General features: G+C 42.4%; 1 protein-coding gene across 3 annotated transcripts in view; it reads left to right on the top strand.

The window, feature by feature from the left end:
- msrab (methionine sulfoxide reductase Ab) overlaps nucleotides 1-19,018 on the top strand; it is a 51,610-nt gene that overhangs the window by 21,830 nt on the left and 10,762 nt on the right. For 2 of the 3 annotated variants that reach the window (XM_068339546.1, XM_068339544.1), the window contains 3 exons: nucleotides 4,711-4,779; nucleotides 4,946-5,065; nucleotides 9,516-9,620. In XM_068339546.1, the coding sequence (XP_068195647.1) occupies nucleotides 4,711-4,779; nucleotides 4,946-5,065; nucleotides 9,516-9,620 (294 nt within the window). Of the gene's footprint in view, nucleotides 1-2,145; nucleotides 2,203-4,710; nucleotides 4,780-4,945; nucleotides 5,066-9,515; nucleotides 9,621-19,018 lie in introns of those variants that run through there. The other variant, XM_068339547.1, reaches the window with a different exon arrangement.

The following is a 19,018-nucleotide window of genomic DNA, read 5'->3' as shown; positions in this document are numbered from 1 at the left end:
GTATGTCTATAACTCCATGTATCTGTCACCTCTCTACTATGAAAGTCACTAATTTTGATTGTTGTGCTTGAACCTCTAGCCTCTTTATAGAAGCTTTTTGTTCAGAAGTCCTACCTTTCCCTCGCTCTGTATCTCCTACTCTCTATATCGTACTCTGTGACCTTGGCGAGAGTGATTCAGTGGCAGATTGCTACATGGTAGGGGCACAGTAGCTATTATTTTGAGTCAGTACAGGATATACTGCCAATATTTCTTCCATACAGGGTGGGGAAGGTCAGCTGACCAAAATCAATCTCCGTTACATGCTTAACTATAATTCTTTATAGCAGGTTCATGGGGAAAATATATGTCTGTCTGTCATTTCTCTCTTGTTTTCCTGTCTTTGCTGTCTCCGGATGCCCTTGCTTTTTTGGCATTTGCAATAAGCTCAAAGGGGGCGAAAAAAGTGAGAGTAAATAAATGGGAAAGCATAAACATTAATTATACAAACAGATAAATAAAAGACAGATTTATGCTCATAGGCATTACTGTGACTTACTGATTAGAACTCTTGCCTCAGTGCAAGTACGTTGTGTGATCTGACCTCGACCTGAAACGTAAGCCCCGTTTAAACAGAGGTTATGAAATGGCACCACAACAAAGACCGCTCAAAGAAATAGACATGTCAAGTATATCATTTCATGAAAGTGTAGCACTGTACTTTTGCGCAATCATTTACTATCTCTGTTACATGGTGCTTGATTCCATATTTTTCTTGAAGGTCAAGGAGCCCTGAAAAATAGATTTCAGGGAATGGCTGAAAATGTTACTACACACATTACAACTTTTGAGAAAACCAGCCACAAAATCAGGTACAACAAACCCCCCCAAAAAAGGCAAATCATGGAGGGACTGTGTCGTTGAGAATGTCTGAATAGTCTATGATCTTGCCAGAAGGTGATAATAGAGCCTTTTTCTAACAGTAAGTAATCTTTTCCATAGCAGCTGCTTCTGTTAGATACCATATGAATGGATGGCTTGACAGTTTCCCCAGCCTGAACAGAGGCAGCTTTAAAAGCAAGTGTCACAATACCAAATTGAGTTGATTGTTGTTAGAGGAGAGCACCATCATTCCTTTAACTTAACTCCTCCTCTTTCCTTCACTTCAGTGAGGGCTAGACAGAAATCTTACTCTTTGGTCCTCACAACTTGCCACTTCACAAATTCCTCCATCAGACAAAAACACTATGAACCCGTTTGAATGGGCAGATAAATCCCTTTATCCCGTCTGGCTTCCTCAAACTCAGAAACTTCACTACTATTGTCACCCCTACTTCATGATGCCATTTCTTGTTTTCATGTACAATTGCTTTCACCAGTTTTTTTTGGCAAGGTTTCAGGAACAAGACCTCATCACTCCTATCAAGGAGCTCTGCTTGTTCATTTCAGGATAAACTTTTACATCCTTTTAATTGTTTCCATATCTCTTCATTCTCTCAACCATGCACATAAAACTACATCTGTTATTGCATCACAAGAGCTTTCTCAGCCTTTTTCCATTTGTTTATTACCTGTGTCAGATTAAAAAGAGCCTGAGATGGAGTTTTTTTTACGTTGTCTCTGTTTGACACAGGATTAGCCTGCTGGAGACTATCAGAGACTCTGGATTGGATTTTTTTTCTGACTTTTTTAAATTTATGTTTAAGATGGTTTCTGTTTTTATCTTGATTAATTCTCAAACTTCTGTTGTGCACATCTTTACACTTTAATTTCTATAGTATGTCTGTGTTTTAAAGCACTTTTTAAGTGTTGAATATCTGTAATAAAATCTAAACTTGGAAAACTAAAGTCGGAAGCTTCTTTTAAAATGGACCACCTCCCACCAGTCTTGCCTCTTTTCTCCCCTCCCCTGCTTTCCCCCACTCTTCTTCGCCCCAACCCATCCTCCATACAGCAGAGTAGTTGGCAACAGCATAAAGCGTCACCCTCCTCCGACGACTCGTGCCTGACTCTCTGCCAACCTGTGTGAAGCTAGAAAGAGGAATGGCAAGAGGGAGGGAAGAGGAAGAGAGAGAGGGGGAAACAGAGAGAATGGATTTTTGGAAGGAAATAAACAGAGCAGCTTGGAAATCGACCTTTCATTCCCAGTTTTGCCATCCAGGGATAGTACCTCTCCCATCTTTCTGCATGTGGGGCAGCATCGCTTGGACTTCAGTGTAACGGGTGAGAAACACAGGACCATAGTTAGAAGGGGTAACACGGGCTAAATACCTGTCAAAATAAGTCAAACCGCAAGTTATTATCTGTGGAACAAGAAATAGTTTGTTGTGCCCTCGCCTGATAGTAACCACGATACAAAAAAAGTGGCACAGTGGCAAGTCCGTTGCTTTGGTTCTCCTCCAGCCGCCTGCAGCCGCCATGCTGAAAGCAACAAAAGGTGACCAAAGTATTCCACCTCAGTCTCACTGTACTGTATAGCCTGTACTGTGCTTTTCAAATATCCTTGAAAAACAAAGGTGCACAAAAGAAATTACGCCCAAATCTCTATCCAAGTTTGAAAAAAGCTCCTTTTCATGAGTCCTTCCCTTACATTCAGCCCGTTTGTCCTCCTTTTTGAGATCGGTCAGTCACTTTCTCTGCTTGTTTTTTGTCGTCTTCTTCTTTTTGTGGTGTGGTGGGGCGGCAAAGTGAAGGTATTGAGACAGTTCTTTCCCTGCGCCTGTGTGTGTTAGTTGGGGTAATTCTGGCAGAGTGGGGTGTGGGCGCTGGCGCTGGCAGGGGGGAATGCTGGGCTAGGCACACTGAAAAGAGCCAGCCTGGCACAACCTGGATCCTTGCCAACGACTCCATGGGAGAAATACCCACAGCAGAGGTTGATGTGTAAGTGATTATGTGACTGGTTATGTGCACATGTGCGCGTTTTCTAAGAGGGGAGCGAGGGATGATGGGAAGGTTGCGTGATGAAAAAAGTGTGAAGTGAGGAGCGCAGCTGAGTGAGATGAGCAGGCGGGGAGCTTTGGCTCAGATTTGGCTTCTTTGGACAGCGCTGTGTCGGTGTGTTCCTCACTGTTTTCATTTTTACCTCTCTTTTTTGTTTGTTTATTTGAGTCCTTGTTTGTTTACCCCATGTTCTCTCTCCGATGAAGTGATTAGTCTCTTTATATAGTGCCCAAAGGCATGATGGTCTGAAAGCCAAAAGAATCTTTCACCGCCTTTCAGCAACCCTCATCTGTTGATTCTCACAGGCTATTTACTCCTTTTATTGTTTGGCAGGCTGAACTCTCCTCCTCCCACTCCTCCTCTTCTATCGCACACTTGTCTCACTCGCTCTCTTGCTCTTTTTCTCCCCGTCATTTGGCAGCTTCAGCGCCTTTTATCTCCGTGGTCAGAAGAACAGGACAAGAGGGCGAGAGTGAGCAGGCGATTGAGACAAAACAAATTCACAGAAGATGGATGAAGATATTTTTCTCACTCCTGCCACATTAAATCACCCCATTGGTCTGGGATTATTTAGCCAGCACAGCCAGTGAAACACTTATACTTTGATTGAGCGTGACCTGGCAATGCCAAGCAACCTGCTGCTAAAAGACCCAACTGTCAAACAAAAGGATTGTAGGACGCGACCGCCCGAGAGCTACCGAGCGATTTTATGACATTTTAAAAGTCCTTCATGCTTCTAAAATCTGTTATTGCACAGAAAATCCAAACAGGTTTGTCTAATATGAGAAAGTGCCCTCAAGGTGGCACAAGACAGGCTCAACTTTTGTGTCCCTTCCTTTGCATCATTTATTCTTCAAAACACTTATTAATCTTTAGGGCCCAGGCATGGCAGAGATTATTTTTAATGCTTCAGGCTCCACAGTAATCACTCGGTCTGTATTAAACTGCAGGTAACTGGTCGTTTACCTGTTGTCACAATTGAAGATCATCCCAAGCCTATCTATGAAATGAAATATAACCTTGTCTGTTAGATTAGAAATCGTTTTTACATACCACATTAGAGAGCAGCTATAGACCAATGACACATTGAACTTATGGCAAGCATCCATTCTTGGTACGTGCCTAAGCTGTTAGTGGTTGCAGCACAAACCAGCCTTGCTTAGTGCAGATTTGCATTGCTAAGTCACCTCAGTCGTCTTAAACCCTAATCCTCCTTCCACATCTGTGGGTGACACACAAACACACACACACATTTTCCCCTTTCACTTAATTCTATTTAGCACAGTTGGCAGTGGAGCATTACCCCTGCTACCTCTCAGTACTCCAGTTTATTTTACTTAAAAAAGTATATTTAATACAGCACTGGGTGTTCTTGCAAAGTCCACCCCTGCTCTTGAAGTTATTTATACAGGCACATGTCCCTGAAGAGCCATCATTGGTTTGCTTAGGTTTTATTGGACCGGTGGGGCCAGGACAACCGCATAAAATGTTCATATTCAAGGACATGCAGCAGAACAAGAGAGAACAGGAAATAACAGTGTGGTTCTGTTTAATTGTGGGTATTGAGGAAAGAACAGCAGGCATAGAACAGCAGTCAAAGCCGTATAATCTCTTAAATGTCTTCAGCACAGAAGCCTCTTCCTCTGATCCTCCGGCCGGGGTCAGCCTTTAAAAACGAAGCACATACCTATGAGGCCTGGCTGCTAATGGCCACTTTACTGGCTGTGCTGGGATTTGTACTGTTGATGGGAGTATTATAGTTTCAAATTTACACACTGTTTCTCATCACAGACAAGCATGCAGTCAATGGGAATCCCACAGTGGAGCCTTTTCCAGAAGGCATGGAGACCATCATGTTTGGTGAGACTGCACAATCACACATTTCTGCAATCAGAATCAACCCAATATGGAATCCCCTGTTGCCAGTCTGTGATTATTGACACATTTTTGTGAAATGCTGGCCTCCCTGTGGTATCACAGAAACACTAACACTTTGTGTTTGTTTGGACACTCTTTTCATGTGCAGGTATGGGCTGTTTTTGGGGAGTGGAGAGACTTTTCTGGCGGCTTCCAGGGGTCTTCTCCACTCAAGTGGGCTACGCCGGCGGCTTTACACTAAACCCCACTTACGAAGAGGTCTGCACAGGTAATGCACTTGGCATCTTGTGTGTTTATTTGCACATTCTTACATATATCTCTTACTTGTTGATATTTGTTTTCTTCTCCTGCTCCTTGTGTGCAAGGAGGTGAAGTGGGTTGCCAGAACATTTCTCAGTCAGATCAGTCTGGGATCAAAAAGCCAAAAAATTGTAAAGGAAAATAAAGAAGCTACAGAGTCAAAACGAGTGTTTTAAGTGCAGCACTCTCATCCTCCCGCCACCTTCCCCTTCATCTGCAGGCAACTACTCAAAATGCGCTACTCCAGAAGGGCTGTACCCCCATCTCCACCCCCCATGACCTACTTGTAAGGATTGGGCTCTGTGCTGTGCTGTACTGCAGTGTTTTTGCCAACACAAGTAACTGCATATAAAGAGCCATAGATAGGATTTTTGTTGGCGATTATGATTTAGGTGACATGATGTTGGATCCAGATCTTAATATTTGCTGTTAAAGACTCTTAAAAATGGCCGGCTACCTTACATCTGAAATGTGTTCAATCTGTTTTCCTCAACATGAGATTCAGACAGTTTCATGTAGAGTGTTGATACATAATTTAAATGAAGATGTCACACTCGATCTTATTGTGTGTACACATCTTGTATTTTAGGATTTGTGAACTGTTAGGTGGGGGTTTCTCCATTTAGGAGGATACTGTGGTGAACATGAAGAAAAGGGGGAGGATGCTTTGGGTTTAGCTGGCAGAGGTTCTGAGCTGAGCCCTTCATGTTTCCTATCTGTCAGTCCTTTCCCAGTCTCTATTTCTGTCAGCTTCCCAGCAACAAGATGGTCAGCCATGAAGGGGGCTGAAGATGGAGACGGATGACAGAAAAATTTAGAGCTGCAGCAAGAGAGGGAATGGGCAAAATAAACTTTTGAGTGGGAGAGAAAATTTGAGGAAGAGGAAGTATGAGGAGGAATGGTTGCCTGTCCATCGGCTGAGAGAGTGCAGGCATCGCTCCAGTGACCGTGACGGAGCAGAACACTGCAACGTCATGAGACCAAGGAGCTGTCAACATGGTCAGGACAGGACAGACAGCCCAGCAGACAAACAGATGGATAGAGAGAAGGTGTTGATGGAACTGTCAGCTGAGTCAGGGAAGGATGGAAGGACAGGCTGATGGGAAGATGGTCTGACAGACAGAAATAGGAGAGGTTGAGGCTCAGTCAAATTTGTCTTGGGAGGATAGACAGCTGAGGGATGAGGAGATGTTTCTACCACTTAACATATTTTATCTTGACCAATTTGTTTACAGCAGGAGAGATGATTGTGTAACCTTTTGTGCTTTAGTGCTACTTGTTTTGATGGGTTAACCCAAACTAAATGGTTGTCCAGGATGTCAGTGTCTTTGAAAATATGAATCATGTGGTTATTTCATATCGATTATCATATCAATATTTTCAAGTTTTGATTGCTAAAACTTCTGGTTATTACATGAAGGGAGCAGATAGAACAGTGATGGAATTTACATGAACATTCAAAGACAAGGCAACGAAGCCACGATGATGGTCAGTTTTGTTCCACTTCTGTGACAACAGCGGAAGAAGCAACAGCACAGAATCACACATCCGTGAAGTGGAAAGGCAGGGTTGGGGTTTTTTTTATTACGTACTATATGAGTAGCCCAAACCTGAAGGCCTAAAGGAGAAATCAACGTAAAATATCCTCTAATTGGAGAGACAGCACAACCTTTGGGAGCTCCTTATCATCCGATTAGAGGATGAGATCAACTAGCACTTAAGGGGGAAGGTAAATCTTATATTGCCATGCTAATCCAAAGCACTGCTTGACGCCTATGTTTTACACTGCTGTGTTATAACGGTATATGTCGTTCCTCTTTTTCTTGCTATTTAACGTCACACACTAGCGCACCATTGTTTTTCTGTTGTCTTATTCAGTGTAAAGAAGCAAGAGATGTTGTAGAGATGGGTCTTGGTTGCACCATGTCTGTAAAACGGCCTCTGAAATGTTTTCAAGATGGTGCAACAGCACCACTTCTGTCTTTTCTACTTAGAGAATACAGTAATTATTCTGTCAACCACAAGAGGCTGCTTGTAAGAAAGAAAAAAGAAATAAACACAAGTTTTTTTTTAAAAACAACAAGGAAGTGGTGCTGTTGTTTTATTTAAATAGGGGCAATGGTGGTTTGTGTGGGGACTTTGTTCACCCTGACTGAAGTGTCCTTCAGTGAAACATTGACGCTCTAGCAGCTCCAGTGGTGTCGTTATGCATCATTCTTAGCTATTCACCCCATTCAGAGGGGACGGGCATGAAAACCCTTTGTGCTGCCTCCTGCCTCTCTCCTTCTACAGCTGATGTCCGCTTTGCAAGCTCTGCTTTTACATGTGAATATTTAAAACTTTCACAAGGACATGCTACACAACTCAGTATTGCTTTCAAAATGCACAGTTGTGACACCACTGCATTATATTACATTAATTTAATAAATGACATTTAATTCAGATATATCCCTCAGGTGGAATAACTCTGTTAAATCACTTTATATTTTGCTTTTTTTAATGCATTTTAATCATATTTAGTCAGTCTTCAGCAGACACTGACTATTTCGTCTTACTGACTGATGACAGATTGCTAGTTTTTGACTGAGATGCAACTGTCTAAATAGGTGAAATCCTCAGTTGACAGGAGAAGATCCTTTGGGCCAATGCCATTTAGAGATAAAAGTTTGACTCAGAGCAGTGGCATGGAATTTACAGGCCAGTGTACTCTGTACCTGTGTGTGTGTGTGTGTGTGTGTGTGTGTGTGTGTGTGTGTGTGTGTGTGTGTGTGTGTGTGTGTGTGTGTGTGTGTGTGTGTGTGTGTGTGTGTGTGTGCACTCACCTGCATGTTAGCCTAGAAGTTCCCCCTAGTTTGTGAATGCCTGTAGGCAGCTTGTTGAAACTCTGGGGTCCTGGCAGCTGAGTACCACCCTCTCACTCATGCATCGCTCTCTCTCTCTCTCTGTTTCTCTCTCTCTCTCTCTCTCTCTCTCTCTCTCTCTCTCTCTCTCTCTCTCTCTCTCTCTCTCTCTCTCTCTCTCTCGATTCACTTTTCAGCTCAGGTTTCCATTTTTGACACAAGAACAGTCTCAGTTTCTGAAAATCCTTCTATTCTTCAATGCACTTCTGTTTTCCACCATTTGGCATGTCTTACTAACATGTAAACAGATCCCCAATAACATTTCCAACTACTGATATTGACGTGAACAATATATCTTATTTCAATGCCAGCTGTTGGTGGAAAATAAAGAAGTGATCGGGTTTGTCAGTGACCAATGGTGAGGTGAGTGGGTCAGAGCATCCTGGGTGCTGCTGGTCTGCAGTGGAAATCACCAACCAAAAATACAGTTAGGAAGGACTACTTCCAGTGACATGGTGTACAATTCTCAATGATGAGTTTAGGGACCACGGAAAATCCTCCTATCTTCTTGTAGTTGAAACATTATAACCTAATAATCTTGACTTTTGCTGCTTATCTGGTCATGGGTCAACTGGAACCTATCCCAGCTGTCTTGTCTTTACCGAGTTGAAAGTTCTTTCTTAGCATGACTTAGCATTCTTTCTCTTACTCAAATGTCAGGTATTTTATCTGGATTCAGTTCAGTTCTTTCCTAAGTCTGTGCTGTTTTGATGCTGATGCTATCAAGTTGTCCCAAAATTGAACTTTTCTTAATTTTAATCAGTTGGGGAATTGGAGCGATTGGCCCAACTCAAGATTTAGGCCCTCTTTCGGAATTCACCGTTATTTAAAACGATTGGCTCAATAATACTTTGTAAAACAAGTTGTTACTGGGAGTTTTGTGTGAGTAGAATTTTTTTGTACTCTTAGATAATGTACAACTTTTATATTAATGATCTTCACCATTCAAATATCCTAAAGTGCTGATAGGCATGGTTATGTGTACTCTGTTGAAGGGGTCTATGTTTATACCTCATGAACTTTGTTGGTTTTTGTAAATATATGTAGAATTATGTGCCCGTGGAATGCTTAAAAACTGGAATGGTTAAAAACACCTGGATATACCACTTCACAGGTAAGCAGTGCGTTTTCAGACATGTATTCAAGAAGCCTTACAGCATTCCCAAACACGCACTGAGTGTTGTTCAAAGAAAATTGATGGATCTCAATGGTAAACACTCCCTTCTCTCTTCTTTTTAGAGATATTGATCCCACCCTCAGAAGAAATTTTCGGTAGATTTTTTTTCTCATTGGCGTCGGCTGCTAACGGTTATTAGGTTTCTTAAATTTAAATTTCATTCTGCACCTCTCTCTGTCACACTCTCTTACTCTCCTATTGTGCCATGAGCGGTACCATAGCTCTGTGTGGATTTAACCATGCACATGCACTCAGTGACCCGTACACAAAGCACAGAAGGATGCTGCTCTTAATCTGTCTTTTGATATGTGAATTAATGCAATTTCTAAATTCTCCATTAGGTCTGACGGGTCACACTGAGGTGGTGAGGGTGGTCTTCTCCCCTGCAGCCATCAGCCTCGAGGAGCTACTCAAACATTTTTGGGAGGGCCACGATCCAACACAAGGTAGCTACATGCACATATATGACTTAAACCAAAAATATGCCCTCTAATAAGCTCCATCCCGTGGGGGGTGGGAGGTGTATTAGAGCAGAAGGATGATGCCCAGACGTATGCCTATGTTTGTCTTATGGTGGGGGAAGGTCTCATGGGTGTAAGTCAATGCCAGACAGTGTTAATGTGTCTGAGATCCAGCCATCCATAGACAGACGCACCAGTGTGGTGTATGTTCAAACCCTAACTGCATTACAGCCTCTGTGTTGGAGGCTGTCTTTGGTTTGTTCTTTATCCGGTGTATGTAATCCAGTGTTTTGTTACAGACCTAACATATGGGCTGATGGATGAAAGGATGACACTATTCATACCAAAATTATCAATTGTTTTTGTAAAATAATATATGTAGAAGTGTATTTTATTGTGTTTTGCATGTTTTATTGGGGTGGGGGGTGGGGCTTTAATAGCAATAATGAGGTTATTATTTATAGGAAAAGTTTAAAAGTTTGTTTTGATCAATTAAAATTTCCCCAAATAACTGGGTTCTGATTTCTATATTTATATTACGTGGTCTGTGCAGTATAAGGCATACGTTTAATTTAGATCCTGGCCTCCTCACGTGTCCTATTTCATGAAATATGTCTCTTCTTCTCGACTCACCTCCCACCCCTACCTCCCAAATACAAGACAAATCCCATCCCCCAAAACCCATCTCTCCATCTCTTCAAGTCTCCTGCTCTCTTGTTTTCTCTGCTCACTGGAGGAGGTGATGTAACAAAGTTAATGTGTGTGTGTGTGTGTGTGTGTGTGTGTGTGTGTGTGTGTGTGTGTGTGTGTGTGTGTGTGTGTGTGTGTGTGTGTGTGTGTGTGTGTGTGTGTGTGTGTGTGTGTGTGTGTGTGTGTGTGTGTGTGTGTGTGACAAAGAAAGGACAGGCAAAGAGGTGCTTCACTCCCTCATATTGACTTCAGGGAGAAGCACGACAAGTTTGTAAGAGATGCATCAAAAATTCATAGGCCCAGCCTTCAGCCTTCAAACCAGTTTGCACACACGTGCTACACACACTGTCACACTACAACATTGTCCATGTCAGTTTTGTCATCTCTTGTGTGACCTAAATACACTAACATGTCAGCCATGTTTGTCCCGCTGAATACATACAAGAGTCGACGCATCAGCTGCATGTTCTCATATATTCTTCCCATTTCACTTCACCTGCTAACCTAGGGGTGACCAACAAATGAGGCAGAGGGAGAAGAAACTCTTTCCGTTGAGTTTCATCCGAGAACAACATCATCCAGATCACAAGATGCTCTTCTCCTGTACATTCTAGTCAATGGCGGAGACATGTCTTACCATGGGCAAAGGCAGAAGCGGAGTTGAGCTGACACGCCACAGGGCAAAAGCAGTGAGGCCAAAAGAGTAGCCATGCATTTCCCCTGACTCACACCCCTGTCTCATCTCATGTTTTATTAATAACATACTGCTTTTTGACTACGCACTTGCCTCCTTGTCGTTGTTGTTTTTATTTTTGTCACAGTTAAGACCAGGAAACTCATTCCAAAATAACCACCGACACAAATACAATTTTTTTTTTCTGGTAGCGTTGCTCCTTACACGTGACTTAAATGTGAATCCCTGCCATTTCTCTCTCTTCTCTGATTCCGGATTCACGTGTAAAAGAAATTCCTCTGATTTGACAAATGTGCCGTGGAGTGGTGGAAAGGGGCCTGCTGGCTGTGCCTTCACGCATGCTTAAGCTCCAATTTATTCTGACCACCTTAGAGCTGGGCTTAAAAGAGAATGGAGAATAATATGAAGTTTGCTTTTTCCCCATTCATCAGTGCAGAACCACTAGAGATCATCACACATGGAAACGAGCCCAGGAACATTATGAATTCCTTTTTCTCCTTGCATCAACAGGGAACGCATCCTGGTTTTTACATACACAGTTATGTTGGAAGTATCACGCACAGATGCATGCACAGCTGCATGCGATACTTCCTTTTACGGCATCTATGATTGTGCATCTCCAAATGGGTACGCACATATATGTGTGTGTTTTGAGATCTGTGCCTCTCTGCTTTGCCTCAGTTCAAAAGGGTTTAGTCCCGACAACGTGATGTCGAGCTGCATCAGCTCCACCAATCCCAGCCTGGATAGCAACATTAACAGCCAATCAGAAACTCCCAGCAGCCTTTGCTGTGTGCCCTCTTTCCATATTCAGCAACGCTAGTCTCAATCTGCTTGCTTCCTTGGGATGTTGCATAAAGACCCCCCCACCCACCCACCCCCCAAGTCAACATGTTCCCAAATTATAAGTTTCTTAAGGTAACTCTTCAGCATCATTTCTTCACACGCGTGTGTGCGTGTGAGTGTGTGTGTGTGTGTGTGTGTGTGCGTGGAAACAAGCCAGCACACATCGAAGTGACATGTCTGCATGTCAGAGGGCAAACACTGGTTCTGCTTCATCATCAAGGCTGAAAACGTGATTTGATGTATTTGGAGTGATGACACACATCTTGTTCTCTCACACGCTGCAGATCAATTGTGCACACATATCCGTCCGCAAGCATACTGCTCACTTTAAGTTACGCACAAGTGCTCATGATGCCTACTCATAAACAGCTTTCTCCATTTGAGCGTGCACGCAAGTAGGCGGAACACACACACTGTGCATGCAGAAGATGCACACAGCTCCACTGATGACATGTTCAGTGGTTTATTTGGTACCACAGGCCCTGAGTTCTCTGTTCCCCCACCTCCCAGTGGAGGAGAAGCATCTTTTATTGCCACATCTGTACCCTGCCAACCTGGAAATCCAGCCCTATATTTTAAACTACCGTTACTTCCATAGCTGCGCCGTGTGCCCGTTTTTCTGTTGACCATTCCTTTTTTTGTCATGTCTTTCCTTTTTAACCTCTACTTCTGTTCTTTTTCAACCATTTTCTCATGTTGTTTCACGGTTTCCGTCTCTCCTCCTGTTTCCCCACCCACACACCTATGCAAAAGCACACACACACACATATATACATCTACCTCACCCGTCTCACCTGCATACCCCCACCCTCTTTGCGGTGAGCAGAGGGGCGAATAAGTGAGTTAAAGGCCCCGGAGCCCGTCAGCACATCCGCAGAGCGGCGCAGTGAGTCGACCGCTCCCTGCGGCCATCCGCTCATCACACAAACACACTCTCATCCACTCACTCCACTTTTATCTCTTAGTCACTCTCTCCTCCCTGCACCTCATCCTCCCCCACCTCCCTTTCCCCATTCTTCCATCCCTTCCATCCCCCCTAACCCGCCTCTTCGCCCTTCATCTTAACAACTGAGGCTTTTCCCTTCCTCTTTGTTTCCTCCTCTTTTCTTTTTTTCCTCTCTTTTCCTTCTCATTCCTTTCTTCCTTCCTGGTTCTCTATATTTTTAGGCCATGCAGTACTTACACTGTGGGCTTCTGATGCTGCGTCAGAGAACATCGCAGGCATATGCTGTTAGACACAGAAAACGCAAATGCACAGCTAAGATGGACTGAGCGGCTGTCCTGAATTGATAACACCTAGAGGTGGCATGCACCCTCCTAAAATAGATCGATTGCAATTCTATCAAATAGGTGAAAACATATAATCGCTTTTATTAGCTTTGACTTTCTGTCTTTCAGCCTGAGTTGCTACTTTCAAAAACAGCTTATTACTTATCACACATGACTGGAGTCAGTGCGATCACGATATAAACATAAATCAAGCTGTCTTCCATCTGTCACGGAAAACCGGTGGCAGTTACTTTCTGACAATTAAGTTGAGCATGAATATTCTTTTTATATAATAACTTAACCTCAGCTGGCTGCGACACACGCCAAATCCCTCTGGGGTACCCCCTCATGTCCCCCTGTGTCACCACCTCCCTCAATTTAGGGATACCCCAGCCATCTAAAGGCAAACCCCATAGGAGGTGACCTTGAACCCTGACCTGTGACTTCTGCAGCCCCCACAACTCTAACACAGCGCCTTCGCTCTCTGCTGGTTGGCTGAAAATGGCGTGCTCATTACCAGGTGTCAGTTATTACACCCTCACACACACAGGCGAGCCTAATTTATGGAGATTGCGGCACGTGTGTGCACACTGTGGGGGTTGAGTTATTTGTCTTCATTTGATTATGTTGAAGTTGTACGTTTTATGACTTGGAAGTGTTTTTTTTTTTTAAGGTATTAAAAGTGAAATAAATGGATTCGTCTGAGCTATACATGTTGATTAGACACAAAAATCTCAGAATCAGTTTTAGCACAATGCCTGATTGATGAACCACTTAATAATTAATACAGAAGAGCACAAAGCCTAAGCTTAACTAGAATTGTAATTTAAGTTCGGAACTTTTGGCTGAAACTATATATATATATATATAAACACATGTATACAAAGACATATATATATACACACACACACACACACATATATATATAGTATATACTGTGTGTGTGTATATATATATAACATAATATATGTTTTGCAAAACTCAAGCAGCATTAATACACAGTAAAACTAATCTCACACATGAAATTGAAAATGTCATTAATAAAAATCTTACCATTATCATTATTTTCATGTGTTTGCTGACCTGAACACTCGAGTCAGTATCACATCACACAGATTTAAATACGGAGAATTGAACTCACGCTCTGATCTTAATGAAACTGGAGATCAAGCATAACAAATACAAATACATTTGTAAAAGAGACGATGATGATTGTGACTGCAGTAATGTATGTGATGTTCCCAGCTACATGTACATACAGTCTACACACACACACACACACACACACACACACACACACACACACACACACACACACACACACACACACACGTGCGCACGTATAGTGTAGCTAAGGCACACCGTGTTCCAACACTGTCGGTTTGACGTTGCCTCTGTATGTGCAGTGTCACCATCGACAGCCAGCAGAGCATTGCATTCCATTTTGTTTGTGTATGTTTGCATACACTGTATGTCACACACTCGTTCCCCTAAGTATATGTAGCATCTTCTTTGTGTGTGTGTGTTCTGGATATGTGTGTGTTTGCACGTGCAGGAGAGTGTGTGTCCGCTGGGGATGCTCTCACCATCCCAACTCCGTACTCTGCCTCTGTCTCCAGCGCGTCAGGAGCAGCTTACATAAGAACAGGGCAAAAATAGCAGCTGACAGGGAAGAGGACGAGAGGGCTCTGCTGGCACGCACACAGTCGTAACGGGACCGCGGGGCACAGCACAACCCTGAGTACCATCACACATGCACACATGGAGGGACAACTGCAGCTATCAGACGTGGTGCTTGATTTTTTTTTTTGGCATTGTTTTTTTGGGGTGGGATTTTGACAGAATATTATAAATGGTCAGACTCCAGCAGCACGTAGAACACCAAATTATAATCTCTGTTGATGTTTCAGCCCTCTTTGCACCTGTGGGTGAACAAACGTTGTGGTTGTGAAATATATTGTGTGACAGTGTTGGGGAAAATGGGTCGAGGTTGAAAAGAAAATGAAAAAGAGAAAGAAGAAACTTCTTCAGATAGTTCATTAGTGCTGGTTCTGGAACAGTCTACTTGGTATGCACAAGCGCAGTAATTCCAAATTCACTTCAAATGTTTTTCTTTCGTTTTCAGAAGGATGCAAAAAAAAAGTCACTAATTATGCAGACACATTTCTAAATTGCGGAAACTGGCAATAGCTCGACTAATGAAATGTTTATTCTTTCATCTCCATAATTAAATGGTTGGGTTTTTTTGCCTTGTTTGCAATATTTTTCTTGTTTTACATCTTTTTGAGTGTCGAGTGCTCCTCTGAAATAACAGAGGGGGGGAATGAGCATACAGGGACAGAGAAAAAGGACAGGCATTGCATGACAAGGTGGAGAGACTGGATGGATGAGGGACTGTGTGAAAAGATGCTAGGGGAGACTTTAGGCTGAGTATTAATTAAAAAACAACAACGTACCAGTACCAATTCCAGTACACCTGAACTGATACTGATACCTAAAGAGTGCCTGGGCTATGAGTTTGTGAGCCAGCTTGAGTGAATCATAAATTGGCGAAGATGTGCTGCGGCTGGCTGCAAATGATCATTTTCTTTCTTGATCTGAGTTCCAGACTGATCAAATGAACACACTGTGGGGAAAAAAAAGTCTGAGAAAGTCTCAATACAACTTTCCCATTTTGATCATTCATCCAATTTTCTCCAGCTGTCTCCATGTTGGGCAACATTCTGCTCTTCCCTCAAAGGGTCATGATATGAGTTGTATGGACAAAGTGGACAAATGGGTTAATGGGAATTTGGGAGAAGTGATTAAGGGTTGGTGTAAGGAAATAGATAAATATGATTGAGCAGAAAGTTGGAATGAAGGTGACATTGTGAAGATATGACAGGCTTTTATGTCCTCAACAGCCGGAAGGGGAGCCTTTTTTTTTCTCTTTTTTTTTGCATGCAAGGATAAAAGCTGAAAGCAGTTTTACAGACTTGCAAAAAAAAAAAAAAAACACCAAGTAGATGTTCATATAACAAATCCAAAAAGTGTATGCAGGTAAGTTTTGTAGCGAGCAGCTGCTCCCACTAAGACTTGAGGCCACATTCACTCCCTTACATCGCCCAACTTTGGCCACCCTTTGTGTTGAAATGGCTACTTTTAAATTTAGTAAGAGAGGGGGGGACAATTAATTACAATTTTGGCTTTGTGGGCATAGGTCGGGGACCCTGAGATATGGTCTGTGCGTGTGTGTGTATTTATGTGACCCATAGCCCCTCCCCCCCTGTCCACCCCCCATTACCCTTTGCTTTCAGAGGCAAGACTGTCATGCATAATGCAGCAAGAACAGGGAGGTTCTCATTAATTATTACTGCCACCTTTGATGGATGAAGAAAATAACGAAGGGGGCTTTTGAGAGCAAAGGAGAGGCAGTAGTAGTGGGAGGGGGGAAATCAAAGATTCTTTAGGATTGTATTTGTACTTCTTTGAGAATTTCAGGCTTATGGAGAAGAATTTAGACTTATTATTGTCAAAACCTAAGTCAGTGTTTTGGATGGTGTTTAAATTTTTATTTAGGAGGAACTAGTCTTCAAGTGGAAGTCTGAAGATGTGATGAATCTGGATTCTTTTTGTGTTCGAAGAACCCGCTTGACCCCAAGAACGTTTTGCATCTTGTGTTTTCACTAATATTGTGTATCATCAAATGTGTATGCGTAATGAAAATTGATTTAAATCATATATTAAATATATCCATGTTGTAAATGATCAATTAAATTCTTTTATGCTTTTCTAAAACACATCAATCCAATCATCTTCAAATAGACTTGTCACATTATCACTGTGTGTCTTTTATCCAAAAATAATCTTTCACAAGGCTGGTCGTTTGCATATGTGGATGGTCAAACTGGTCAGAACCTCGAGGTCATCAGAGAAGGTCAGAGGAAATGGCAAATCTAGAGACCCCTGACAATCAGCCAATGAAAGGAAAGACTCTGGTGGACAGCCAATGGCAGAGCGGCCCGGTGGCTTTCGATTGAGGGGCCGCCATCACTCACTCTCATAACAGCAACTGCACTGGGGGGCAAGATGGCCGACATCCAGCACTGCAGAAATGGAAAGAAAGAGGGTGATGGTAGTGATGGGTGCAGACGTAGCGGGATACAAATGAGAGATCAGGTTGAGTTATGGCTTTGTGCCAATGCTGTACAATATTTATCCTTCTGCTGGTGTTACTTCAGGTGGCCTGTAGGTCAGTGCACACTGGTTAGGATCAATATACATCAAGTTTTAAAATAAGTAATCATAAGTGTTGCAGGGACAGCTCTCAGACACATTGTCATGTTTACCCTGCGTTGTGTATCTGAATAATTCCAGACTTCTTGTCTACCGGCATCACCACAACAATTAGCACATACCTGCAAACATTAGACATTCCCCCTAAGCTTCAGTCTCTCCCCCTTTGTCAGTTTAATGATAATGCTAATATTCTAAACTGAGATGATGATCATGTTAACACTGGATGAGCTAAATGTCAGCCTGGTAGCTTTGTCTTTGTGTCATGTCACTGCTGGAGACGATGATTTATCTGTTTGGTTTGGATGCTTTAATTAAACATAAGCCTTATAGCTCTGCATAGCACGCAAACGCGCACACACATGCACACACACGCACAGGCACGCACACACACACACACACACACACACACACACACACACACACACACAAGTACTGCTGTCCTTGAGGCCTGAGCTCAGCTCACTTTCTGCAGATTCTGCACTCATCCTTACGTTTGCGTGTCTTTTATATTTGGACCAAATGTTCCAGACCTTCTCATGTGCTAATGAGATGAACCTGAACTGAAGTCCAAATGTGAAATAAATTACTACTGAATGTTTTCTATCTAAACTATATTTATCTACTCATGACGGGACTGTTAAGTTTCCTCCTTAAATGGCCATTAAAGTTATCTTAGCGAGTTGTCATCTCATTCATGAGTAGAGACGCGTCCTCCTGCCTGGTGAACGGAGCCTTGAGAAACCGAGGAATGATTTCTGAAAAGAAAACTGTTTTTTTTTTTTTCAAATGTATTTTTGTTTCATTGAATTTATTTATTCATCATTTATTTATTTGTTTGTTTGTTTGTTTGTTTTTGGTGCTTTGAATATAACAAGCGTAGCACCACCTAGTTTTTGGATCTTTGAAAGAAGGAAGACATTCCTGCGGATGATATCTCACACCAAAATGATCTGGATACATAAATAGCGCTGCAGGAAAGAGAAAGTGTGTATTTTTGATGTTGGAGCGACATTTCCCTGTAAAATCTGTGTGTGAGGGGTGAAAATGCCATTCTGAGTGTAACCCAGTCAAAGCTAAGTGACAAGAAGGAGATTCAGTCTCTCCCTTTGTTTCCATCTGAAACTAAATTCCAGTGACTTTAAGGTGACAGTCGTAACTCTTAGCTTCTCTCCGGGCGTCTATGGGAAACTTTTAATTTGCATTACATTTATGATATTCACATGCATGGGATCTAAATTGAATAGAGACAAGCGATTTGAATACATTTTGTAAAACGTATAATCTCAGCAACACAATTTCTTTTATCACGTTAGAACAAGTCAAGCATTTAATGCCGATGACATTTTCTGTGACGTAGATTCTCTCAGGCATTCGGTGTGATGTCGGAGAGAAGGCGATGTCTGCTTGTCTGCTCTCATTTGAATGAAGACCAGATGAATATTTACGCCATTACATTTACAGGCTTTGACACGCATTGATGCAAGGTAACATTTAATCTGAGGAAAACAAGATATGCAGATGGCTGTGTCAGAGAGATGTCAGAAGACTGTGACTCCAGCTGTATCTGTTGTAAATCAGCTTTCTCCTACAAATAGGAGACAACGTA

This window comes from Antennarius striatus, chromosome 17 (assembly GCF_040054535.1).
Source record: "Antennarius striatus isolate MH-2024 chromosome 17, ASM4005453v1, whole genome shotgun sequence".
NCBI classification, from domain to species: Eukaryota; Metazoa; Chordata; class Actinopteri; order Lophiiformes; family Antennariidae; genus Antennarius; species Antennarius striatus.
Note: the sequence above shows the minus strand (reverse complement) of the source record. Positions and strands in the feature narration are given on the sequence as shown.